The sequence below is a fragment of the Myotis lucifugus genome, unplaced genomic scaffold (assembly GCF_000147115.1).
Source record: "Myotis lucifugus unplaced genomic scaffold, Myoluc2.0 scaffold_1408, whole genome shotgun sequence".
In the NCBI taxonomy this organism is placed as follows: Eukaryota; Metazoa; Chordata; class Mammalia; order Chiroptera; family Vespertilionidae; genus Myotis; species Myotis lucifugus.
Genome location: NW_005872456.1, coordinates 32707 through 60466, shown reverse-complemented (window position 1 = coordinate 60466; position 27760 = coordinate 32707). Strand labels below are relative to the sequence as shown.

The following is a 27760-nucleotide window of genomic DNA, read 5'->3' as shown; positions in this document are numbered from 1 at the left end:
CAACCTAGAAAACCTCCACGTGCCCACACCCACACCTCCAACCTGCCCTTGGGGCCCCTCATTACCTGCTCTCCCCTCCACCACATCTTCTCCTAAGGCCCCCATTTCTCCTCCTAGAATCTCCTCCAAGACCATAAAGGTGTTTCTGAGAGACTCCATCACCACCTGGGAGATCATGGCTGTGAGCTTGTCCGACAGGAAAGGTGAGGTGGTGGCTTCGCAGGCCCCAGGGCCTCGGGCATTTTCTGCTTCTCATCCGTCCCAAAGCTCCTCTGCTTCTTGGTGGCTGACACTCTACCCCCTGGTTACTGGGTGGGGCGGGTGCATCAGAGTCCAGATCGTGGGTGCCAGTGCTTTTTATTTTTTAAATTGATTTTATTTTTAGAGCAGTTTTAATTTCACAGCAAAATTGAGCAGAAAGGCCCTGCAGAGTTTTGCTTGTTGTTTGAAGCGTCGTCCTGCACACCAAAAGGTGGCGGGTCAACTCCTGGCCAGGGCACAAGCCCAGGTTTCAGGCTTGATACCCAGTAGGGGGCGTACAGGAGGTAGCTGATCAATGATTATCTCTCATCATTGATGCTTCTAGCTCTCTGTCCCTCACACTTCCTCTCTGAAATCAATAAAAAAATATATTTTAAAAATTTGAGCAAAAAATACAGAGATTTCCTATATACCCTCTGCCACTCCCAACCAAATGAACAGCGGCCCCCACTGTCAACATCCCCCACCAGATGGGTGCATTTGTTATAATTAATTGTGAAGACCCCAAGTTCATAGCTGACAGTAGGAATTCACTCTTGGTGTTGTACATTCTATGGGTTTGGCCTAATGTTCCATGACATGAGTCCACCATTGCAGTATCGTACAGAATAATTCGCAACCACAAAAACTTTTAAGGAGGTGCTGTCGGCATGATAGTGGGTAAAGTGATTAAGAAAGAGGAGGAAGCAGGATGAAATGGGGATTGAAACATCGGTGGTCAGATTGGGAAGCGTGAGAAAAAGGTTACCTGTCCCCGGTCACCCACAGCTGGAGTGAGACCCGAGGAGCTCTAGCGAAATGGGGATGGTTTACAGCAGGGCCGGGAGGGGTGAGGGAAGGAAGGCCCGACTTCTAGTGCAAAATGTAAGTGGGTGCCAAGAAGTCCGTCACCAAGGTAAGTAATATCCCACTGCAGCAGTTTTTAAAGTAAAAGTGAGTACAAAATAATCTATGGTGAACAAAATATCCCAATTTTAAACAGAGACCAGAGCCAGGGCAGGTTCTATGTATAATTTAAAGGTTAAATTTGTCAAAAAATATTAAAACATTAAAAGGCAGGTGTATTAAAACTCATAAAATTAAGTGTAAATATTTTATTTATACCACAGCCAGAAATTATTATATTGTATTCTCATTTTGTTTAGTTATAATATATAATAAATTAAACTTCATTATCATTTTACTTTTCTGACTTCAAGATTTTAAAATTTTGCTCCTTTGCTTATCTTGTTTTCAATTGAAGGAATTGAAAATTTCTGCCAATTTCTCTTATTTTAAAAAAATATGTTTTTATTGATTTTGAGAGAGAGTGGAAGGGGAGAGAGAGAGAGAGAGAGAGAGAGAGAGATCCCTGAGAGAAAAACATGGATGGGCCACCTCCTGCACGCCCCCTACTGGGGATGGAGCTCAAAACCTGGGCATTTACACAGGGGCACATAGTTTCCTTCTGCCTGGGACTCCAGTATGACTCAGCAGGAGCCACTGTGTGGCCTTAATTAAGTTACTCAACCTCGCCTTAGCCGATTTGCTCAGTGGATAGCATCGGCCTGTGGACTGAAGGGTCCCAGGTTCGATTCTGGTCAGGGGCATGTACCTGGGTTACAGGTGCCTCCCAGCCCAGGCCCTCATTGGGGCGCATGCAGGAGACAAACGATTGATGTGTTTCTCTCACTTCAATATTTCTCTCTGTCTTTCTCTCTCTCTTCCACTCTCTCTAAAAATCAATGGGAAAGTATCCTCGAGTGAGGATTAAAAAAAAAAAGTTACTCAACCTCTCTGTGCTCCTCCATAAAATGGACATATTAATAGCATGTACTCAAAGCATTGTTGAGAGGACTGTTATGTGTGAATATATGTAAAGTCCTTATAATAATAGTGCCTTTAAAAAAAGTTGGAAGGGAGGAAGGAAGGAAGTTAAGATGGAAGGAAGGAAGGAAGGAAGGAAGGAAGGAAGGAAGGGGAAAGGAAGGAAGGAAGAGACAAAAAGATGTAATGTGGGCTGGTGTGTTATTTTATATTTCTGGTAGCCCCATGAAAATGGAGTATGATGAAACCGATTTCAGGAATACATTTTATTTCACCCAAATATATCCAAAATGTTACATTCCCACATTTTATAGAAGTTTGCAAACCACTATCACATTAATAATAATATTAAAACAATAAATTAATTATTGTTTAAGTAAAACTTATTTTTTAAAAATATGTTTTTATTGATTTCAGAGACAGGAAGGGAGAGGGAGAAAGAGTTAGAAACATCTATGAGAGAATCATCAATTGGCTGCCTCCTGCAAGCCCCCTACTGGAGATCGAGCCCACAACCTGGGCATGTGGCCTGACTGAGAATGAAACCATGATCTCCTGGTTCATGGGTTGACACTCAACCACTGAGCAACATTGGCCGGGCAAGATACCAAAATTTTTAATGACTTATTTTACTTCTATTAGTAAGCCTTTGACTCTGGTATGCCTTTTATACTTAGAGTGCATCACAATTATGATGTGAGCTTTTCATTGGAAACATTTTTTTAAAATATACTTTTATTGATTTCAGAGAGGAAGGGAGAGTGAGATAGAAACATCATTGATGACAGAGAATCATTGATCAGCTGCCTCCTGCATGCTCCCCCCCCCACTGGGGAATGAGCCCCCAACCTGGGCATGTGCCCTTCAACGGAATTGAACCTGGGACTTTGCAGTCCGTGGGCTGACACTCTATCCACTGAGCCAAACCGACTAAGGCTCATGGGAAACATTTTGATCTCTATTTTAGGATTCATAAAATTTGCAGTTGAAAAAGCAGATTGACATATTCAAGTTGTTAGAACATACTTTTAAAAGTCTTCCAATCAATAAATCAAGCATCATTTTTTATTGTTATGTTTTTAAGATTTTTAAATCAATTTTTAGAGAGAGAGGAAAGAAAAGGGGGAGAGAGAGAGTGATCTGGATGTGAGAGTGAAACATTGATTAACAGCCTCCCGCAATCCCCCACCGGCATAGAAGCCTTCAAATGGGCTTGTGTGCTGACCAGAATTGAACTGGCAACCTTTTGGTGCACAGGACGATGCCCAACCAACTGAGCCACACTGGCCGGGGCCACCCACCATTTTTTCAAAAATGTATCTTCATTGTTGAAAGTCTTACAGATGTCCCTTTTGTTTGTTTGTCTTTTCCCCATTGACCCCCTCCACCCTGTAGCCGCCCCTTCCAGGCCTTTACCACTCTATTGTCTGTGTCCATGGGCATCTTAAAAAATTCTTTATTGTTGAAAGTATGACATTTGTCCCTTTTCCCCCATTGTCCTCTCCCATCCTGCCCCCATGGCATTTTTAAAATCGGGATATAATTTACATACCATAAAAGTCACTCTTGGACAATATATGATTTCAGTATATTCACAAGCACTAGTTTGGAAGTTGAAATCTGAGTTAGCTAAAATGAAGTAAAAGTAGAAATCCAGTTCCCCTTTGAGTTAGCCACCTTTCCAGTCCCCAGTGACCACACGGGGCTGGGGGCTACCATTTTGGGGAGCACAGATGGACCCTTCAGTGAGTCTGACTCGCTTTCCTCCTCCACCTCTATCTCTGAGTAAAAATCAAAAGAAATCACGAAATCCTGGCAACTCCCAGCTACCACTATCACTTGTAATTCATCACCATCAACATTCTCCAGTCTATGGGCTTCTACTAAAACCAGCTGAGCTCGGGACAGCTCCCGTGTCAGGGATAAGCCTTGACAGGAAGGAACTTGGAGCTGAACTTGGACCCTATCCACCCTGCCCATCCCCTACCCCTGACAATCATGGTCTGTTCCCCTGAGCAGGGATCTGTGTGGCTGACCCCTATGAGGTGACGGTGGTGCAAGATTTCTTCATCGACCTGCGGCTGCCTTACTCTGTGGTTCGTAACGAACAGGTGGAGATCCGAGCCGTCCTCTACAACTACCGGGAAGAAGATACGCTCACGGTGGGTCCTTGGAGCAGGAGAGGCACGAGGGGAGACCTGGAGAGGGGCCCATGGCGCATGCCCCTGACCTGATACTCTCTCCCTGGCAGGTGAGAGTAGAAATGCTCTACAATCCAGCCTTCTGCAGCTTGGCCACTGCCAAGAAGCGTCACCTGCAGACTGTATACATTCCTCCCAAGTCCTCGCTGGCCGTGCCTTATGTCATTGTGCCCCTGAAGACTGGCCTGCAGGAGGTAGAGGTCAAGGCCACTGTCTATCGGTACTTCATCACCGACGGTGTAAGGAAGACCCTGAAGGTCGTGGTGAGTCCTTGGGGCACCTGCTGCCTCTTGTCCTTCAGGAGGGACTCTTGCTCTCCTTGTGCTGTCAACTCAGTTTGGAGCCCCAGGTTCTGAGACACTAGTGCTGTCCGTGTTCAGCTTAGGAAAGTCAGGAGTCCCAGCAGTGTGAAAGCAGGGCCATGTGAGGCAGGGGAGACATTCTTCTGCGCATAAAACTCTAAGAGTGTGGCCGAAACTGGTTTGGCTCAGTGGATGGAGCGTCGGCCTTCGGACTGAAAGGTCCCAGGTTCGATTCCGGTCAAGGGCATGTACCTGGGTTGCGGGCACATCCCCAGTAGGAGATGTGCAGGAGGCAGCTGATCGATGTTTCTCTCTCATCGATGTTTCTAACTCTCTATCTCTCTCCCTTCCTCTCTGTGAAAAATCAATAAAATATATTAAAAAAAAAAACTCTAAGAGTGTGCCCCAAACCTCAGCAATAAAGATAAAAAATTGTTTTCCTTAAAATATAGTTTAACATCAAATATGATATTTTGTAGCATATTTCAGTATAAGAGTTTTGTTTTTACTTTAAATATTTTGGGGAAATATATTTCACAGACCAAATTTTATAAAGCAATAATATATGATATGTGATATAGGAAAGTTCTACCTTAGAATAATATAGAATATAGGAAAGTTCTACTTTTGAAAATGTATGTGTGTGTGTTTTTTTTTTTTTTATCGATTTCAGAGAGAGGAAGGGAGAGGGAGAAAGAGAGAAACATCAATGATGAGAATCATTGATTGGCTGCCTCCTGCATGCCCCCTACTGGGGATCCAGCCTGCAACACAGCCATGCATCCTAACCTGGGATGGAACGCTGACCTCCTGCTCCACGTGTCAGCACTCAAACACTGAGTCACACCGACCAGGCAGCAAAGTTCTGTTTTTACCAGTGATTTCAAATTTTTTAAAATTCTATGAGTTTATTGAGCCAAACTGACTAACATGTGTTGGGGAACAAGATCTCAAATGTTCCATTACCTGTGATTTTTAGCCTTAAAATATACATTAACAGTTACATTATTACTGTTTCCCACAGTTTGGAACACTTTCAAATATAGTAAGAGATAGAATCATCAGTAAAAGGCTTTTGTCATTTTTTTCTCTTGTGAATATTTTTATCACTATGTTTTTATTGTTTATAAATATACATATGTCTCCTTTTTCCTGATTGACTGCCCCCACCACACCAGCCCCCCAGGACAAGGCCCCACCGTCCCAGTGTCCGTGTCCATTGGTTATGCTAATATGCATGCATACAAGTCCTTTGGTTGATCTCTTACCCACTCCCTCCCCTGCCTTCTCTCTGAGGTTGGACTGTCTGTTCAGTGTTACTTAGTCTCTGGATCTATTTTTGTTCATCAGTTTATGTTGTTCATTATATCCCACATATGAGTGAGATCTTGTGACATTTATCTTTCTCCAACTGGCTTATTTCGCTTAGCCTAATGCTCTCCAGAACTATCCATGCTGTTGCAAATAGTAAAAGTTCCTGCTTTTTTATAGCAGCTTAGTATTCCATTGTGTAAATGTACAACCGTTTTTTAATCCACTCATCTGCTGATGGGCACTTAGGCTATTTCCAAATCTTAGCTATGGTAAATTGTGCTGCTATGAGCATAGAGGTGCATATGTCCTTTCTGATTGGTGTTTTTCTTGGAATATATTAGCAGAAGTGTGATTACTGGGTCAAATGGGAGTTCCATTTTTAATTTTTTGAGGAATCTCCTGTTGTCATTTTTTTAAATATTTTAAAGCAAAACAAGTTCATAAGCAAGATCACTAGTATTTTATTTATTTATTTATCTAATTTTAAAATAAAATACACTGATAGCATTTATGAGGCTCATACTCCAGTTCTGTCCTATAAGCTGTGTGACTCTGGGCAAGTTATTTCAGCTCTCTATTCTCCAATTTCCCCATCTTTATAAGTTTGTGTTTTGTTTTGTTTTAAGATTTTTTTAATTGATTTTGAGAGAGAGAGCAAAGGAGAGGGAGAAAGAGAGAAACATCAATGTGAGAGTGATATATACATCGGCTGCTTCCTGTATGCCCTCTACCTGGGATCAAGCCTGGAACCTGGGCATGTGCCCTGACCTGGAATCAAACCAGCAACCTTTCTGTGTACGGGACAAGCCCAACCAACTGAGCCACACTGGCCAGGGCCCCTTTCCCCATCTTTAAAATGGGAATGATAATAGCGGTACCCTAAATGAGTTAACCTGAATAAAGAAAGCTTCTAGGCACATAGGAAGATTTCTAAAGGCTTTGTTGTATTATTATTATTAATTGATAATGTTGTAATTAAATCATACCACAGTATGAGGTAGACGTTTGTATTGACTTCTCCCTATAAGGAAGGAAGCTGAGACACAGAGAGGTTAAGTTACTGGCTCCCAGTCACACAGCTAAGACTGGCAGATGCCATCTAGGCTATGGTAATCCCCAGAACAGTGCCCTGCTGATCAGCTGTGGCTCCATCTGTCCTTTTATTCACCTACCTCCCCCTTCCCTCAACACTGTCCAGCCTGAAGGAATCAGAATGAACAAGACTGTGGCCGTTAAGACACTGGATCCACAACACCTGGGCCAGAGTGAGTCAGGGCAGGAGTGGGGGTGAGGCCTGGGTGGTGTGCAGGGTCTGGTGAAAGGAGGCTGGTGCCAAGGGTGTCTCCCATTCCACCAACAGACGGTGTGCAGCGAGTGGAGGTCGAGGCTGCAGACCTCAGTGACCAAGTCCCTGACACAGAGTCAGAAACCAGGATCCTCCTGCAGGGTGAGATGGCCTTGGTCCTACCCCATGGGGCCCAGGAAGGTGTGGGAGCCATGACCCCCCAAGAGGGCTCCCAGTTCCATCACTGTCAGGAATATTGAACCATGATGCCTCCCTCCTTCTCATGTGCTAGAACAGCCTCTCCTTGTGTCACAGAAGGCTCCAGGCAGTACTTAGCTTCTGCTGCTAAAGAAGCTTCAATGAGAAGTGATAGAGTTCAAGAACAGAAATTCTGGAACGAATTGCCCAGGATGGAGGACTGGGAGGAGAAGGCACAGGAAGGAGCTAGCAAAGCCCCTTGCAACCTCTGAGCTCTTAGGTTTGGGATAGTGACTCTTGGTTTCCTGATCTGTGATGAAGGCAAATAGTGGTACCTGTTTTGAAGGGCTGTTGGGAATATTAAATGAGATGCTATATAGTGTTCTCTTAGAAGGGAGCTTGGCAAATGGCATTAAGCATGATAGACGTATTCATGACCATTGTTCCTGGAATTATTTTACCACTGGTGGCACATGAGGACCCAGGGACAACCCACCTGGCCCCCTTCAGCCACATGCCTCCATCCGCCAGCTGCCCCTGACTCCCTGACTCTTTGGCCCTGGCTGGTTGGAGCCTGGGAAGGCTGGGGGCAGCCCCGACCCTCATCACCCCACAGAGGGTCTCATTGCTTGAACGCCATCCTTCCTCCTGGCTGCAGGGACCCCAGTGGCCCAGATGGCAGAGGAGGCCATTGATGGGGAGCGGCTGAAACACCTCATTGTGACCCCTTCGGGCTGTGGAGAGCAGAACATGATCGGTGTGACGCCCACGGTCATCGCAGTGCACTACCTGGACCACACAGAGCAGTGGGACAAGTTTGGCATTGACAAGCGGCAGGAGGCCCTGGACCTCATCAAGAAGGGTATGTCCCCTTCCCCTATTGGAGGCCCCCACTCTGAGACCCTTCTCTGAGCTCCTTCCTCCTCTGAGGCCCCACCCTCTCTTGAGGCCCTGCCCCTTCTCTGAAACCTCCAGCTCTTCCCTCTTTGAGACCCTAGTCCCTCTGAGTTCCGTCTCCCAATGAACCCCCCTGAGAGCCCTTCTCTCTCTGAACCCCCTCTCCTCTGAGAAGCCCTTACTCCTCCTCACTCTGTCCTGTACCTTTTCAGAGTCCCTCCAACCTATAAGCTCCCCTCCCCTCTAGACATTCCTCCTGGTCCTGAGCACCCTCTATCCTCTCTGAACCTCACCTTCCCCGCTTCACAGAATCTTTGTTTCTCTCTAAGTCTCTCTCCTTCCTGGCATACCCACACCAGCCACTGCCTCCACTCAGCCCTCGCTCCCCCAGTGACACGTCTCTCTTCCTTGCAGGGTACACGCAGCAACTGGCCTTCAGGCAACCCAACAAGGCCTTTGCGGCCTTCCTGAATATGAAGTCCAGCACCTGGTGAGCCTGCCCATCCTTGGCCCTGCATCCCTTGAGCAGGGCCTGGGCCCTGGCCTCGGGTGATCTAGGCTGGCCTCCCCCACACAGCCCTGTGCCTCTGGGGCCCTCCACCTTCAGAGTCAAGGTGCCCACTAGCTGAGTGACCTACTGTCACTAAGCACTGCCTACAAGCAACATTGGGTCCTGAGGCCTGGCCCGGGAAACTGGGCACACATGAGCAGGCCCTGCCCCACTCTGCTCCTTGCTTGGCTGGGATGGCAGTCTCTGGATCCCAGAGCCAATTGGCTCATGCTCTGTGCCCACCCCAGGCTGACAGCCTACGTGGTCAAGGTCTTCTCTCTGGCCGCCAACCTCATCGCCATTGACTCCGAAGTCATCTGTGGGGCTGTCAAGTGGCTGATCCTGGAGAAGCAGAGGCCTGATGGAGTCTTCCAGGAGGATGGGCCTGTGATACACCAAGAAATGATTGTAAGAGGCGGGATTCAGGGCAGGCTGGGAGAGAGAAGTGCCTGAGTGCCCCCGCATGGACAGGAGACAGGCTCCCTTTGCCATTTGCCCAATTCCCAGCGTGGGATGGACAGAGAAATAAAGGAGCAACAAATGTCACTTCTCCTTTGCAAAAACCAGAGACCTCAGGGCCCATTGCAAAATGAGAGTTCCCTAGTCCCCCCATTGCTTTCATTAAATCTGAGAATCCTTAGAATTGTGGTCCTCAAACTCTGGTCTCCAGGCCCAAAGCACCAGCATCAGCCGCAAGTTTGTTAGAAATGGACATTCTTGGGCTGGATCCCACATGCCCGAATCAGAAACTTTGGGGGTGGGGCCCAGGAATTGGGGTTTTAATATACCCCTGACTCCAGGTAATGCTGACATGTGCTCAAGTGAGCGAACCACGGCGTCAGCCTGACCTTTTGGGCTTCCAGCCTCCAGGCCTTCCCTCTACATACTCCATCTGAACTGCCTGGAGCCTTGCTCCCAGGCACAGGGCCTTTGCACATGCTGTTCCCACTGCCTGGCATGTTACCACTGCCCTCTTTGACAGTTGAGTCTTACTCACTCTTCAGATTGTGGATCCACCTGTCATCCCTTGGGGACACCTTTCCAACTGCCCTGACCAAGACACCCCCCCCCCCCCCCCCGCTATTCATTCCCACTGTGTAGCACTCGTCAGTTTGTAATGATACATCTGTTTATGAGCTGGTTGGCTCATGCCTGTCTCCCCTGCGAGATAGGGAGCTCCATGAGGGCTGGAGCCATCTTACCCACAACACCAGCAACATTTACAGAATGAGTGAGTGAATGAATGGATACTAGAGTATGGCCCTCCTGTGAGACACTGGGGACAGACCCACCCCTGCCCTGCCCTGCTGATCCTACAGGGGGGGATGGTTGGCATGAGGGGCATATGGGTGACCCCATTCTTATTTCCTCCTCCACACCCTAGGGTGGCTACAGGGAAGCGGAGGAGAAAGATGTGTCCCTCACAGCCTTCGTTCTCATCGCGCTGCAGGAGGCTAAAGATATTTGCGAGGGACAGGTCAATGTAAGTGTGCCCTGCCCTGCCCTCCTTCGCACCCTCCCCCACTGCCCCCCACACACACCCAGGCACAGCCATCGTGGATGTTCTGTAATTGTAGCATCTGCTTTGTCCTGGGGTTTTGGGAGTGGGTTGTTTGACCTTTAGCTTTCCAAGTGGGGAACTCCAGGATCCCAACTTCACCAGCTGCTTCTCCTCCTCAGGACCCCAGAAAAGAGAAGGAGGAGAGGAAGTGTTATTTTTAAGGCCAAGGGGAATCCAGGTCTTTCTGGTTCAAATTTGTAGATTTGAAAGAAATTATGGTACAAAAGAGTTGGCTCTAGGGCAGTGGGGTCAGACATATCTAAATTTAGATCGTAACCCTCAGGCACTTGCCCTTCCTGGACCTCAGTGTTTGCATCTGTAAAATGGGTATAATAATTTTTGTATTTTCTAGGACTCTCTAAATTGTTCTAGATGTAACACACATATGAGCTACATTATGCAAAAACACAGGGTGGGGCAAAAGTAGGTTTACAGTTGAGTATGGGTAACACAGAGTTTATTGTTGTCTTATTATTTATTATATTATTTTATGTACAAACAACTATAAACCTACTTTTGCTCTACCCTGTAGATGGCGGGAATTATTTTAAGAATCTAAGAATTTATCAAGTGCGAGGATGAAAGGAATCTTAGGGGCTCGACCAGGATGCTTTGTTCCTCTTTCCTGTGTCCTTCATGCCCTTTTTGCCCAATAATTCAGCTTTCCTGCCACCCAGCCTACCTGGCAGAACAGAATTGTCTTCCTTGGGGAAGTTCCTAGCCCAAGGCTAGATCTTCCAGATTCTTAGGAAAGGATTCTGATTGGCTCAGCCTGGGTGAGGTGATCACTTCTGGATCAATGAGCTGAGACCAGGAAGTAGGACTTCCTGGGCAAATATGACTGTTCCACTGTGGCCATGTAAATGACAGGAAGGAGAAGGTCCTACAAAAGTCAAGGGTGGATATAGGAGAGACAGAGGGCAGGCAAAAGGATTAATTTCTACTACAACATAGTGACATTTTCTACTACAACACAGCACCCTTATAACGGAGTATGGCATAGGCTGTGGAACTAGACTGCTGGGGTTCTAATAAAGAGCTTGATGGAATTAGCTTGATAAAACCAATGGTTAGTATTCCAGGAATATTGCAAGTTGATTGTCGAACACAATCATTATTAAATATTAAAGTATATAAACTTACATTTAAATAAATTAGTCTAAACACTACACATAAAAAAAAGGTAGTCGTAGCCCTGGCCAGGTAGCTCAGTTGGTTGGGGCATCATCCCGTTATGCCAAGGTGCAGTTCGATCTCCAGTTGGGGCACATACCAGAAACAACCAATGAATGTATAGATAGGTGGAACAACAAACTGATCCCTTTTTCTCTCCCCCCCCCAATCTAAAAACCAATTAAGAAAAAAACAACAAAACAACAACAAAGGTAGTAAACCCTCAAAACTCATCACTTCTTAATTATTTCACTACCTTTTATCATTACCCATGATCTTGAGGTTATTTATGTCTGTTGTACCTATACAATGGACAAACTATATAATCTCTTCCCAATTCTACAGTCAGTGACTCCATGCTGGTAGGTTGAAATCAGCCATGATTGTATTTACACTATAAAAATCAGCAAACACTACAAAGCATATCTGTTTCTGCACCTCATCTCATGGGACTCAGTATTCTCCTCTGTGCAGTAGGGATGGTGATGAACATAAAACCTACCTTGTAGGATTTTGAGGTTGAATGAGTGGATATGTGACTAACACATAGTAAGTGTTAGCTACAATGATGATGATGATTCGATAATAGGTAGACCCAGTGGTGTGCTAACCCTGGGTGCCTATTTGGGGCATCTCTTTCCCATTCTATGTTAAGGTATGTCACACTGGTAGCTTGAAATTGGCCATGGTGGAAGTATTTACACCACGGTCATTGGCAATCAATAAACCAGCTCTCCTAACCCCCACCTCCTGTACTGACTAGACAACTCGTTATTAAGTATTTACTAGCACACCATTGGTATGCAGACTGTACCAGGAACATGATAGGTACTCAGTAATAGAGCAGTGCACAGTGGCTAAACTGTCTGGGGAACCCTTAAAAATAGACAGATCCAAGACAAATATGTACCAAGGCCAGAAACCTTGAGCCCAGGAAGTGGTGATTATGTGATCTTTGTCAGCTCTCTGGGGCAGCAGTGCCAACCTGACCAGAGTACCCAATCTTTTTCTCATAGAGCCTTGGGGGCAGCATCAATAAGGCTGGAGACTTCCTTGAAGCACACTACATGAACTTGAAGAGACCATATGCTGTGGCCATTGCTGGCTATGCCTTGGCCCAGTTGGGCAAGCTGGAGGACCCTCTCCTCAACACATTTCTGAATGCAGCCACAGGTGAGAGGCAGCCTGGTGGGGTAAGGAGAGATACGTGGCTGGGGGTTGAGGGTGGCCATCTTAAATGGGGCTGCATGGCTCCAAGCTGAGCTGGGATGAGTGGGTCTGGGTGTAAGAAGTCCTCATAGTTAGTGATACGAAAGGTCCATTGCATGATTCAACAAATATTTGTTGAGTACTTGCTATGACACAGGAGCAAGAACATGGGCTCTGACATCAGACAGATTCAAGTTCAAAATCAAATCACCCTCTGGCACATTCTCACAGTGTGATCTTGTACAATCTACTTAACCTCTATGGACATTGTGTATAAAACGATATCGACATCACAAGATTGGTGCAAAGATTAAAGGAGTGATGAGCGTAGGAGAAGATCTAGCACATAGTAAGAGATCTATCACTGATGTCATTGCCTTTAGTATTATTAATAACATTACCATTATTTCAAGGGTTATTAGGATTAGAGAAGGGAATGACATAGGAATTTTAGCACAATAAGTAGCACATTGTGAGCACTTAATCACTGGCTCAAGTGATGACACCTTATCAGGTTTATGCTCACCTCTGTAACATATCTGAATGTATACTGAAGTAGTTTAACACAGGGAAGTTGGTTTCTTGCTGTGTAACAGCACAGGGCGGGTGTCCCAAGTTGGTGGACAGCTCTCCTCTATACAGTGATGCAGGGATCCAGGCTCTATCTTTTCATGGCTATGCCACCTCAGGGCCTCAGAATCCCTTCTATTAAAGCAGAAGGGGAAACAGTCAGGAAGACTGTGCAAGGGAGGTAGACAAGCCATGCAAGGGGCCCTGTCAATTGCCCAACACATTGCATTAGCCAGAGCTCAGTTATGTGGCCATACTTACCTGCATAGGCCTCTGGGAGGTGTAGTCCAACTCTGCCCAGGAAGAGGAGGGAATGGTTCTTTGTGACAGTCTCTGTCATGAGTACTTTCTTAGGCACTTGGGACATCACAGTGAATATGGCACAGCCCCTGCCATCATGGCCTCCCGTTCCATTTGAGGAAAGAAATGAGTTAATAGATTCCTGTAGAGCATCACAGTGCTGGTACAGGAGAAGCACAGGATGCTTTAAGAGACAGAAGGAAAGGTCTCACTCTGTCTTGGGTGCCACTGAAGCCGAATTGTGCAGGGTGGATAAGAATTAACCTGGGGTCGGTGGAGAAAAGGTGCTCCAAGAAAGGAGAACAGAAGATGCAAAGGCTCAGAGGTGAGAATGAACATGGCAAACTTAGGGAATCTGCTCCCATAGATCAGAGGGGCTGCAATTCAGAATTTAAACAGAAGAGTGATTTTGATGAGAGAAGAGAGTAAGGCAGGAACCAGCAGACTGAAAGCCACAAATGTGGGCCAGGACACCTGTACACCGAGGTCTAGTACAAGTCTTTCTTCTGAGCTTTCTCTGAACTACCTCCAGGCTGGACAGAGCAGTGAGCATGGGGGCTGGTGTTCTCTCTTGTAGATAAGAACCGCTGGGAGGAGCCTGGCAAAAGGCTCTACAGTGTGGAGGCCACATCCTATGCCCTGTTGGCTCTGCTGCTGCTCAAAGACTTTGACTCTATACCTCCTGTTGTGCGCTGGCTCAACGAGCAGAGATACTACGGAGGTGGCTATGGCTCCACCCAGGCAAGTGGTCCCACATCCCCCGGGCAAATGCATCTTTACCTCCTCCAGCCTGACTGCCTCCCAAATAAGATGCTGAGACCAAGAGAGGCAGTTGATTGAATTGAAGTTGAGAAATCAGGTTTTTGTTGTGTTTTGTTTTTGTTGCAAATCTGTTTATATATTCTGGACTAAATTCTGGATGCCTAAGCTGTGTTTTGAGCCCCCTTTCCCTCCTGGTGTCCAGATCACATTCTCAAGATCCAGATTCAGGGGTGAGCCTCTCTCTGATGGGTTCTAGACCATGTTTCCAGTTCCACCAGGCCTCCCATCTTATCCTGTTCCACTGGTGGGTTCTAGACCAATTCTTGTTTATTATAAGGAATCATCAACTCCATCTCTCCCTCTGGCGGGTTCTAGATCATGCACTCAGTTCCATGAGGCTCCCAGTGTTACCTTGTCTTACTGTGGATTCTAGACAATGTTCTCAGTTTTCTAGAGTCTTATCAAAGCCTGCTCTCTTCCAGCTGGGTTCTAGACCATGGTTTCAGCCACCTCAAGTCTAGCAAGCTCAGGCTTCAGTTTGATCCCCTTTCTCTCCAGGTGGTATTGTCAGATATTTAATAAATTCTCATCCAAGGATATGTTTATTGATTTGAGAGAGAGAGGAAGGGAGAGACAGAGAAAACACACACACACACACACACACACACACACACACATTGATGTGAGAGAGAAACATCCATGTCAGGGATGGAACCTGCAAACTTTCGGTGCATGGGACGATGATCCAACCAACTGGGCCACTTGGCCAGGGCTCAGTGTCACTTTTTGGATTCTACACTCTATGCTCAGTGGCCCCAAGCTCCAACTTTATTTTTTACTCACAAATGGGCTCTAGATACATTCTCAGTGTCTCCAAACCCCTGTGTTAGACTCTCTTCTCTGGATGGGTCTAGACCACATTCTCATTTTTCCTAGACCTTCAGTCATTTTTTTTGGTAGCTGCTGTTGGCATGGTTTTATTGTATATATTTTTATTTATTTTTAATATATTCTTTATTGTTGATAGTATTACACATATCTCTCCCCACCCCCTGTTTCCCTCCTCCTCCCAGCCCCTACCCACCTACCCCCAAGTCTTCACTACCTTATTGCAAATGTCCATGGGCTAGGCATATTAGACCTTCAGTCTTATGCCTGCTCTTTCTCATGTATCTAGACATGCTCAGTGTCTCCACATTCTTGTGTAAGCCTCTGTCCCTTGGAGAATTCTAGGAGATGTCCTCAGTTTCTAATGACCCCCAGTCTTACCCTTGTGCCCTCTGGTCCCATCTAGGTCACAGTCTTAGTATCACCAAGCACTAGACTGAGTCCCTCTCACTGAGAGAGTTCTAGAACATGTCCTCAGTACATAACACCCCCCATTCTTATTCTCACCCCCTCTGGTGCATATTAGGCTACAGTCTCAGTGGCCCAGCTCTAAGCTGAAACTTTTCATCCCCCAGCAGGTTCTGATGCTTTCTCAGTCTCTCACATCACCCTCTTCTTCTCTCATGGGTTCTAGGCCACTTTCATGGTGTTCCAAGCCTTGGCCCAATACCAGAGGGATGTCCCTGACCATGAGGATCTGAATCTGGATGTGTCCATTGACCTGCCCAGCCGCAGCTCTGCGGTCACGCACCGCATCCTCTGGGAATCCGCTAGCCTCCTGCGATCAGAAACGGTACAGCTGCTTGGCCAAACCCTCCTCGCTCTCATCCTCCAGCCAGGCAGAGTCTGCAGGAGGCAGGAGGGAGTGCAGGTGACCATTGCAGCCAGGGAAGGCTTGGCTCCCAACACCTTCTCTTCTCTCCCCACTCCCTGCAGACCAAGGAAAATGAGGACTTCACATTAACAGCTAAAGGGAAAGGACAAGGCACCTTGTCGGTAAGAACTGGAGCCCACACCTGCTTTGCTCACCACCTTCTCTCAGCCCCTCTGGCCCAGAGGGACCATCTCCTTCCCAAGTCAAGTTTGCTGACACCTCATCTCCCCTCCCAACTCTGCAGGTGGTGACAATGTACCAGGCCAAGATCAAAGGTGGAGCCCCTTGCAAGAAGTTCAGCCTCAGGGTTAACATACAACCAGCCCCTGAAGGTAGAAGGAACAAAGACCCTGTCTGTCTCCCTTCCCCCACTGCCATTCTAGTGTCTGCCCTGCTCCTGAATCAGGACCCAGCCCTCCATCCTTCTGTCTTTTATGTTTCTAGCGAAGAAGCCTCAGGACGCCAAGAACACCATGTTACTCAATATCTGTACCAGGTAAGACATGGGTCACTGGGGTTCATCTCGCTCACCCCTCTGTCTCTAGCAAGACTTCCTGTAAATAATATCCGAGGTACCTACTATTCTCTGAGAACGTTTTGTGTGCTTAGTACTGTGCTGAGCACCCTCCAGAAGGTAGACAGCATTGCATGGTGGTGTGAGACTAGCCGTGACTGCATAAGCTGAGACTGAAAAGTGATGTTGATAATCAACAAAGAGGATTACAACTGTTACAGGAATTTTCCATTATTTTATTTTTAATTTTTTTAAATTGATTTCAGAGAGGAAGGGAGAGGGGGAGAGAGATAGAAACATCAATGATTAGAATCATTGATTGGTTGCCTCCTGTACACCTCCTACTAGGGAGGGCATGTGCCCTGACCAGGAATCGAACTGTGACCTGGTTGAGCCACACTGGCTGGGCTTACATTATTTATTTTTATCACAACATTGAAAACTCTCATATTTCCTGTTATAAAAGTATAGAGTAATGAAAAGTATAGTTAAGACGAGTTTTTTTTTAGTGCATTGTAATTTAAAACGTCAGAATATTGTGCCCTAGCCAGTTTGGCTCAGTGGATAGAGCTTTGGCCTAAGGCAGTGATGATGAACCTTTTGAGCTCGGCGTATCAGCATTTTGAAAAACCCTAACTTAACTCTGGTGCCGTGTCACATATAGAAATTTTTTGATATTTGCAACCATAGTAAAACAAAGATTTATATTTTTGATATTTATTTTATATATTTAAATGCCATTTAACAAAGAAAAATCAACCAAATAAATGAGTTCGCCTTTCACCTCTGACACGCATGTCATAGGTTCGCCATCACTGGCCTAAGGACTAAAGGGTCCCAACTTCCATTCAGACCAAGGGCACATGCCCAGGTTGCAGGCTCAATCCCCCCAGTAGGTGGCGTGCAGGAGGCAACCAATCAATTATTCTCTTTCATCATTGATATTTCTATCATTCTATATCTCTCCTTTCCTCTTTGAAATCAATTAAAAAGTAACACATCAGAACATTGAGATTGAAGTTGGTTTTCATTTTTTCTAAAGCACTTATCCAAAGCCTTGTGGTTTGAACAGTGCCTCCTTTCTTCTCTGTAGCACTTATGATATGGAGCAAGCATCTGTTCTATGATGCTGTGAAGTGTCATGTTCCTTCTAAGTTTAGGTCAACTTCCCACATGTAATCCTCTGAACTTTTGATGTCACGAGGTATTTAAGAGTTCCTTCATCGGGAAGTGTTCTGCCAGTGTCACCTCCTCTGGGACATCATTTTTGGCCACAACCACTTTCTTTATTTATGTTGATGGCCTTGCCTTCACTAAGTGCCTCTGGCCCCATGATGGTCTCTCCAAGGGCAGCAGGTCCATAGTCGCACCATCTGATGTTTCTTCTCTGGCTCCATTTAGGTGCTGCTGAAATTTCACTCCCAGTGTTACCACTCTCATTTCTGTGCTGCACTTTCATCTTTACTGGCAATTCCCTTTCAATGATTCATTTTGGTAAAATCTCACATGGTTATTTTTTTACTGAGAGAGAAGGAAGAAGCACAACCACACACGTGGCTTGAATGATGAGTGCTCTGTGACCCATCACTGACAGACTTTGAAAGAAGGGACGTGATTGGTTATTGATTGTAATGCTCATTTGTTTACATAGTGATGGGTGGACTGAAGAGCTGGCAACTAGATTTGTCCATTAGGCATTTGTTCATTAATATATTGTGGTACTGGATTTAAACCGTGTTGCTGAGGGGCTGGTGTTATTGAACTAGACTGTGATAATGGAATCATGCAAAGTGAGACCTGCCTGTACTCTTGTCTTCATTTTGTAGAAGAACTGAGGCTCGAAGAGGTGAAGTGACTCATCCAATGTCACATAGAGCTGGGATGTGAACCCATGTAGTTGGGCTTCAGAGGCTGAGCAGTTAGTTGCCTTAACCATTTCACACCTTTCCTTTATTCCCCTTGGGGAGTGTTTCCTAAGATCTGACATCCTCTATGCTGCTGTGTGGGAACCAGAAGACTCACTCACTGATCAGACCCCCTTGTCCAGGCACTGACCCCTAGGGCTAACCCCACCTGGGACTTAAACCCTCTCTCTCTGCCCCATCCAGGTACCTGGGAGACCAGGATGCCACTATGTCCATCCTGGATATATCCATGATGACTGGCTTTGCTCCCGACCCTGCTGACCTCAAGCAGGTGTGAAAATCCTGGGCTCAGGGGCTAGGATTGGTGGGAAGGAGCCTGGGGCCTGGCAGAGGCTGAGGGAAGGACGGGATTTTCACAAGCTCTTCCCTTCTCCAGCTGGCCAGTGGCACTGACAGGTACATCTCGAAGTTTGAGTTGGACAACAAGGCCTTCTCCAACAAGAACACCCTCATCATCTACCTGAACAAGGTGAGGCTTCCATTGGGACCTTGACTCATACGTGGCTGGCCTTTTCCTTCTCTATTGGTCTTTGTATTAGAGTCCTCTGCTTGATCCATTCCTTCTAGAGAAAAAGAGGATTGATAGTGCATGAGATGGGTTTTTAAGTTTTGTTTTTCATTTTCATTTTTGTACTTTTAATTTTTTATGGAATCCTAACCCTACAGAGCAATTATAGAGAAGTATAAAAAGTTCCATACACCCTTTACCCAGATTCATTAAATATTAGCAATTTCCTCCAAATATATATGTCTATCACATATACATACATATCTGTCTGTCTTCCTTCCTTTTTTTTCTTTCTCATTTATTTTCCCAGCCTTATTGAGATATAATTGGCATATAACACTGTGTAAGTTTATGGTATACAATGCAATGATTGGATATATGTATGTTGGAAAATGATGACCACAGTAAGGTTAGTTAGCACATGTACCACCTCATAGTTTTAACGTGTGTGTGTGTGTGTGTGTGTGTGTGTGTGTGTGTGTGTGTGGTGAGAACTTTTAAGATTTACTATATTAGCAGCTTTCAAATATGCAGTGCAGTATTGATAACCATAGGATGTTTTTAGGGGCACAGATAGCAATCCATTGGTCAGAATTCAATTTCATGGTCACACCAAATGGAAAAGGGAGGCTGAGAAGTGTAATCTAGCCATGAGCCTTGGAGAAAAAGAAAATAGATTTGTTGACCTGCTCATTAATCTTTGCCACTTCTCCCTTCCCCTCCCCACCGCCATGCTCTCCACACAGATCACTCCTCCTTGGTCCCCCATTTCTCCTCATGCTGGACTCCCTCCCACTGACTCACCTCCTCCTTTTCCCAGATCTCACACGATCAAGAGGACTGTATAGCCTTCAAAGTTCACCAGTACTTTAATGTGGGGCTCATCCAGCCAGGGGCAGTCAAGGTGTACTCTTATTACAACCTGGGTGAGCAGCCAACCTCGGGCCTGGGGTCTGAGGGTCCCAAGGTTCTATAAGATGGGGGTCCTAGGGCTTGGTGATTGGGGACCTGGGAGTCCCAGGGTTCAGGACCTAGCATCCCCAGGTCTAAGGGACTGGAGTTGGGAACTGAGCCCACAGGCATGGTCTTGGGTGGAGGCCTTAGCTCTCTGACACCTCCCACTCCCTCTGCCCACAGATGAGTCTTGTACCCGGTTCTACCACCCGGAGAAGGAAGATGGATTGCTGAGCAAAATCTGCCACAATGAAATATGCCGCTGTGCTGAGGGTGGGTAACAGGAGCCAGGAAGTGGCAGGCCACGCCCACTTAATACCCCACCCCCACCAGTCCCCCCTTCCTTGGTGGTGATGCAAGGGGCCCCAAAAGCCCACACCCAGGGGACACCAAGAGGGATGGGTCTAGAGCTGACCACACCCATGGGTGGCAGGTCCTGGGTGAGAAGTGGAGCTTAGGTCATGTCCCCTGCCCACCCACCCCGCAGAGAGCTGCTTCATGCACCAATCAGATGACCAGGTCACCCCAGATGACCGGCTGGACAAGGCCTGTGAGCCGGGAGTGGACTATGGTAAGGAAGGGTGGGGAGACACACGTGCATGTGTGATTGTGTGTGAGTGATGGCATGTGTGGCTGTGTGGGTGAGACTATGTGATGGCAGGTGTGGTCATGGTTGTGTGTGTGACTGGCCACAGGTCCATGTGTTTCAGGCTATGGTTGTGGGTGACTAGTGTGTGTGTTATTAGAGGCCATGCTTGACGGGGAACCATGATTATGACTGGGCTGGGTATGTGCAAGAGTATGAACAAAGGTGTTTGTGAGTAGATGTGGTTGTGTGTGTCTGTGAGAGTGTGGTTGTAAATAGCCATGATTGTGTGAGATGGTGACAGTGGATAGGCATAGTTGTCCCTGTGTATACCATGAGTTGTGAGTGGCTATAATTGTGTGCAAGGCTGTAGGTGACTATGTGTGAGATGGTGCTGTGAGTGACTGTGACCATATGAGGCTGTGTGTAAGAAATGGTGGTTGCGGGTGACAGTGGACAGGAGTAACTGTCCTTGTGTATGGGATGAGTTGTGGGCGGCTGTAACTGTGCACATGGCTGTGGGTGACTATGTGAGATGGAGGTTGTATGACCCTGTGTGGCTGCATGTGGCTACTTGGGAAGTGATGTGCCCAGGTGCCCTTACAGGTAGGCTGCCTTGCTGTCCAGCCTGCCCATGACCCATGCTGGCCCCTCGTTGTCCCCCCTTTTGCCCCCCTCTATCCCCCGCAGTGTACAAGACCCTTCTGCTCAGGAAGGAGCTGTCCGATGATTTTGACGAGTACATAATGGTCATCAAGCTGATCATCAAATCAGGTCAGCCCTGGGCTGCTTTCTCTCTTTCCGCCTTCCCCTCCCTCCTCCTGCCTCCTTCACCCCAGCTCAGCGTCGTTCTCTCCCCTCCAGGCACTGACGAGGTGCAGCCTGAACAGGAGCGCAGGTTCATCAGCCACGTCAAGTGCAGAGCAGCCCTGAAGATGCAGGAGGGGAAACACTACCTCATATGGGGCCTCTCCTCAGACCTGTGGGGAGAGAAATCCAAGTGAGTGCCCACCCTGCACATGTGTGTGCTCGCCCCACCCACCATTCCAGGACCCCTCCTGACCTGCCGTGTGTCCCTCCTCCCCAGCATCAAGTACATCATCGGGAAGGACACCTGGGTAGAGCTGTGGCCTGAAGCAGACGAATGCCAAGACGATGAGAACAAGAAGCTGTGCAGGGACCTGGCCAGCTTCAGAGAGAACATGATCGTCTTTGGCTGTCCCAACTGAACCCCCCTCCAGAACCCCCCCAATAAAGCTTCAGTTGTATTCCATGTGATCTCCCAAAGTCTGGACGTCTTTGTGAGATGGAAAGCAACAGCTCTGTTCCCGAGCTGCCTCACCTGCATCTCAGCTCAGTTCTTACTAGAAATCCCCAAGAATCTCATTTGCATTCTCACCTGTGCACTTATGCCCTCACCATTCTCACCTGCAGCTCACCGCCCACTCACCTGAGTTCTCACCTACCTGCTTACTTGCTTCTTACTGCACCCTCACCTGAATTTTTCCCTCATTCTCATGTGAATCTTTACCTCCTCTCTTACCTGCATCCTCAACTACATCCACCTGCATTTTTTTGCATCCTCACCTGGCCCCCCACCTACATGTGTGTCCGTAAACATACCCGTATCTTTGCTTATATTTTCACCTGCATCCGTACCTGTTCTCATACTCCTCATTCACAGCTCACTATCTCCAATGGCATTCTCACCTGCATTCCCTTTTGTCCTCTAGGCTCACTTCCCAGTCACCACTTTCTAGATGGGCCTGAGCAGGCTCCTCCATGCTTCTGAAGGACCCAGTGGGGAGGCTGTGCCCAGGAGGGGGCGGTAAGGGGCAGGCAGGGTGATATTTCTGGTGGAGGAGCCTGAGTGAGTGAGGTGAAGGCATGGGTCAGCAGTTGAGGAGACAGTGCTGGGGCTGTTGCAGTCACAGCATCACCAGAACTGAGTGGGGTGGTGGGGTGGGGATGACAGCCACCAGGTTGAGTGGAACTACTGGTTGCAAAGTGAAACTGGGACTCCAAAGGACTCATCTAGTCTTTAGATCCTTAAAGACTGTTGAGGTTGGGATCAAAGCACAGGATTCTGGATCCCGTTGTCATGGAAAAAACCCTACAGCCTGGAAGTCACCCCAGCACAGCAACTTGGCCCTAGAGCCCCTGTTCCTAGAAACCCCCACCTCCCACTTCCAGGATGGTGGGGGAACACATTCACAGCCCACCCCTGCTTCCTCCAGCCCCCACTTGCCACAGACTTCCATCGAGGGGAGACTCAAGGACCCTCATCACTCACTAGGTGTCCCAGCTGACATCTGCCTGTGCGTCTTCTCGTTTCTTTTCTTGCTTGTTTCCCCTTTCTCCTGCCCTGGGCCCGTTGTCCTCATTTCTTTAACACCTGGGGTTTGGTGTTGCTTGAGCACCTATGGTTCTAGGCTGTGAACATTCTGAAGACAGCAGAGAGTTGATTTCAGACGGCGAGGAAAGGAGAGCAGGGCAACGTGAGAAGGCCTGGCTGTGATGGGGCCACCAGTAAAGGTCCTTTACATGAGGGTGGTTCATGTCCTGTGTGCACTTAGCCAGGCCACGGAGACCAGCCGTTTGGTGAATCGCCAGCTAAATGTAGCTAGGAAGGTATTTTAAAAACGGATTCACATCTATTGTCAGTTGACCTTAGCCCAGCCAGTGTGGCTCAGTGCTTGGGCATTGACCTTCAAACCAGGAAGTCACAGCTTGATTCCAGTCAGGGCACATGCAGCTCAATTCCAAGTAGAGGGCGTGTGGGAGGCAGTATATATATATTATTACTAATTAGTATATATATATTAACCGGGATGCTATGACGGGTTGGCCGGACAGGATATTGCACGTGCAGCATTGGGGGAGGGTGACAGGGGCCTCCGTGAGGGTGGGTGGAGCCTCGCGATTTCAAATCGTGCTCTGGGCTCCATATATATATATATATATATATATATATATATATATATATATATATATTTGACAAAGCAGTTTATGTTTGATAATGTGGGCAAGTCTCATCCAATTTACTGAAGGGATGAAGAGGAAAAAAAATAAACCGGGTTTCCTGAGGAATAAGGGATTCAAATCAGCAGTGTAGAAATTCTAGCCTTCAGAATAAAGGCTGCATCAACTCAACTGAATCTCTAGCCCACTGGAGATTTCAAACTTGCTGAGCCACACAATTGCATGAGCCAACTCCTTAAAATAAACCTCTGTTTCTCTGTCTTCCCATATACAAATAGATAGATGACCCAGATTAAATATAGATATAAATTAGATACAGAAACCCCTGCCTAATGCAGTTGGTCAGGGAAGTCTCCTGTGAAGGGGGCGGTTCTTGAGTCAAGACATAGATGACAAGGAGGAAGTGGAAAAGACTGTTTCAGGCAGAGGGAACAGTACATGCAAAGGCCCTGAGATACCTGTTGCAGGGTGATCAAGGGTACAAGGGCTTCAAGATAGTGACACCCACTTAGTGTCTAAGCTCATGGGATGGCAAGCTTTCTCTCTAAAGGGTGAAATAGTCAATATCTCAGGCTTTGAGGGGTGAGAGATAAAATGAAAGCTATTATTAAGGCACTTCCACCCTGCCACGCCATTTGCTTAGGATGGGCCACTGGAGTGATGGGCGTGACTTGCAGCCCACTGCTGGAGACATTCTCTGGATGAAGAGTGATCAATCTGAGGCTTGGCAATCTAAGCAGGGGCAGGAGTGGGGGTGATCCCCAAGGCCAGTTTCTGTCTCTGCCCCAGTTCTCAGCCAGCCTGTCCCTTCCAGGCCCAGCTCTCTCATCTGGATAGCTGGCCAGAGGCAAGGCGACATGTTGAGTCACCCACCCCCAGAATGAGATTCATCCACTCAGTGCCTTCCAGTCACCAACAGAGGACATTCCATGTTGGGGTGGTCAGTGTGCCCATCACAGAGCGTGGACAGTGGTCAGGTTTGGGCTGCTGGTCAAGGAGGCAGAGTGGGGTTTAGGGGCAGAGGAGAACCCCCAGCTGTGTCTCTACAGCTCACTGAAGTCCCATCCCTGAGAACTGCTCCTGTAGCTGTACAGAAGCAGGAGGTTCACCGGATTTGACCTGCTTATTTTTGCTAATAAGCTCAATGGGAGGCCATTGAAAGATTTTATATACTTTTTAATTTTGTAAATATATTTTTATAGTTTTCATAGAGAAAGATAGAGGGAGAGAGGGATAAAAATATCAATAATGAGAGAGCATCATTGACCGCCTGCCACCAGCATGCCCCACTGGGGATTGAGCTTGCAATCCGGACATGTGAACTTGACCAAGAATCGAACCATGACCTGTTTCATAGGTCGACACTCAGCCACTGAGCCATGCCGGAAGGGCCACTGAAATATTTAAACAGGGGGGAGATGAAAGCTGCCTTAAATGTTAAAAAGTCTAATGCAGGCCATTTCAGTTCTAGTTATGTACCCCAAAGAATTGAAACCTGGTGCCGTGACAAATATACGTGCATGCAGGATCACAGCAGCATGATGCACAGTAGCCAAGAGATGGAAACAACTTAATGCACATCAACAAATGAATGGATACACTAATGTGGTTCTTCCACACAATGGAATACTATTCAGCCATAACAGAGGATCAAAGCACTGACACTCACTATGATGTGGATGAGCCTTGAAAACATTATACTCAGTGAACAAAGACCACACATTGCATATTTCCAATTTATGAAATATTCAGAACAGGTAATTTTATAGAGCAAGAATGAAGACTAGTGGTTGCCCGGGGCTTGGAAGATTGGGGAATGGGTAGTAACTCCTTAATAGCTATAGGGTTTCCTTTGGGGCATTGAAAATGTCTTGAAACTAGATAGAGTTGCACAATATTGACAATGTATTAAATGCCACTGAGCAACCTCTTTGAAATGGCTAGTTTTAGGATATATGAATTTCACCTCAATAAAAGAAAATATAAATAACTAAGGAAGGTCACACTAACTAGAGGATAGAGAATGAATTGTAAGGTGACAATTGTAAGGTAAAGCAGGACATGCAGCTGGAAAGCCACTGCAACCATCCACACAAGAAATTATGGGTGCTTTAATGTGTCAGTTTATTTGGGCTACTAGAAGATACCCTAGAGCAGTGATTTCGAAACTTTTGAGCTCAGCGTGTCAGCATTTTGAAATGTACAGAATGAACTGGTGATTATAATAGAATCAGGGACATAGAAAGGGAATGGGAGTCTCCGCGCGCCTTCCAGCCCCGCCACTTCCCTGCGATCGGCTCCTGGGATCTCCCGCGGCATGGCCCCCAAACGCCAGTCCTTGCTCCCGCTGCAGGCGAAGAAACCCAAAGTGCCTGCAGCCCCCAAGCCGGAGAAGAAGCCGGCCCCTCCGGATGTGCTGAAGGGAGAAAAAGAACAGCAAGAAGCGATTGAACATATTGATGAAGTACAAAATGAAATAGACAGACTTAATGAACAAGCCAGTGAGGAGATTTTGAAAGTAGAACAGAAATATAACAAACTCCGCCAACCATTTTTTCAGAAGAGGTCAGAATTGATCGCCAAAAATCCCAAATTTTTGGGTAACAACATTTGTCAACCATCCACAAGTGTCTGCACTGCTTGGGGAAGAGGATGAAGAGGCGCTGCATTATTTGACAAGAGTTGAAGTGACAGAATTTGAAGATATTAAATCAGGTTACAGAATAGATTTTTATTTTGATGAAAATCCTTACTTCGAAAATAAAGTTCTCTCCAAAGAGTTTCATCTGAATGAGAGTGGTGATCCATCTTCAAAGTCCACTGAAATCAAATGGAAATCTGGAAAGGATTTGACGAAACGTTCAAGTCAAACACAGAATAAAGCCAGCAGGAAGAGACAGCATGAGGAACCAGAAAGCTTCTTTACCTGGTTCACTGACCATTCTGATGCAGGTGCAGATGAGTTGGGAGAAGTCATCAAAGATGACATTTGGCCAAATCCATTACAGTACTACTTGGTTCCTGACATGGATGATGAAGAAGGGGAAGGAGAAGATGATGATGATGATGAAGAAGAGGAAGGGTTGGAAGATATTGATGAAGAAGGGGATGAGGATGAAGGTGAAGAAGATGAAGATGATGATGAGGGGGAAGAAGGAGAGGAAGATGAAGGAGAAGATGACTAATGAACACTGATGGATTCCAACCTTTTTTAATTTTCTCCAGTCCCTGGGAGCAAGTTGCAGTCTTTTTTCTTTTTCTTTTTTCTCCCCCTCTTGTGCTCAGTCGCCCTGTTTTTGAGGTCTCTCTTCTCTCCTTTACACCATGGTTCTCACCTTATTTGGGGGGGATGTACCTTGAGCAGAATACAGTGGGAAAAGAATCTTTGCCCCTTTCTGTTCCAAATTCATTTTTATCCCTTCCTGTCTCAAGAAAAACTTAATGGAATCAACACCACCGTGCTCTGTGGGAAAAAAGAAAAACCTTCTGCTCCCTTAGCTCTGCTGGGAGCTGGAGGTGGCTAGGCCCCTGTGTAGTAGTGCATAGAATTCTAGCTTTTTTCCTCCTTTCTCTGTATATTGGGCTCAGAGATTACACTGTGTCTCTATGTGAATATGGACAGTTAGCATTTACCAACATGTATCTGTCTACTTTCTCTTGTTTAAAAAAAGAAAAAAAATTTTTAAAAAAGGGGGGTTATAGAAGGTCAACAAAGGGTGGGTTTGAGATGTTTGGGTGGGTTAAGTGGGCATTTTGACAACATGGCTTCTCCTTTGGCATGTTTAATTGTGATGTTTAACGGACATCCTTGCAGTCTAAGATGACACTTTTAAAATAAAATTCTTCTCCTAATGATGACTTGAGCCCTGCCACTCGATGGGAGAATCAGCAGAACCTGTAGGATCTTATTTGGAATTGACATTTCTCTATTGTAATTTTGTTCTGTTTATTTTTAAATTTTCTTTTTGTTTCACTGGAAAGGAAAGATAATGCTCAGTTTTAAACGTTAAAAGTGTACAAGTTGCTTTGTTACAATAAAACTAAATGTGTACAAAAAAAAAAAAAGAAAGGGAATGGACTGACTATTCTTGGGAGGGGGAACCGGGGTGTGGGAGATTCGGGAAGAGACTGGACAAAAAT

The 27760-nt window shown here is 46.4% G+C and overlaps 2 protein-coding genes across 2 annotated transcripts; both read left to right on the top strand.

Moving 5' to 3' along the window:
• Positions 1-97: 97 nt before the first annotated feature.
• Positions 98-21925, top strand: LOC102422871 (complement C3-like; the record flags this gene model as incomplete). The annotated part of the gene is made up of 23 exons (XM_006107756.3): positions 98-203; positions 4087-4229; positions 4319-4531; positions 7083-7149; positions 7245-7331; positions 8026-8229; positions 8679-8754; positions 9063-9222; positions 10199-10297; positions 12565-12721; positions 14205-14368; positions 15912-16070; positions 16214-16273; positions 16396-16483; positions 16596-16647; positions 18774-18861; positions 18967-19059; positions 19919-20024; positions 20236-20325; positions 20540-20623; positions 21329-21412; positions 21503-21638; positions 21726-21925. Coding segments are annotated over 23 exons (2658 nt in total), but the record flags the coding sequence as incomplete, so codon positions are not given.
• Positions 21926-25915: 3990 nt separating this feature from the next.
• Positions 25916-27673, top strand: LOC102422568 (protein SET-like). The gene is given in 2 exon segments (XM_014449768.2): positions 25916-26201; positions 26203-27673. Coding segments are annotated over 2 exon segments (867 nt in total). The 5' UTR covers positions 25916-25937; the 3' UTR covers positions 26806-27673.
• Positions 27674-27760: the final 87 nt, after the last annotated feature.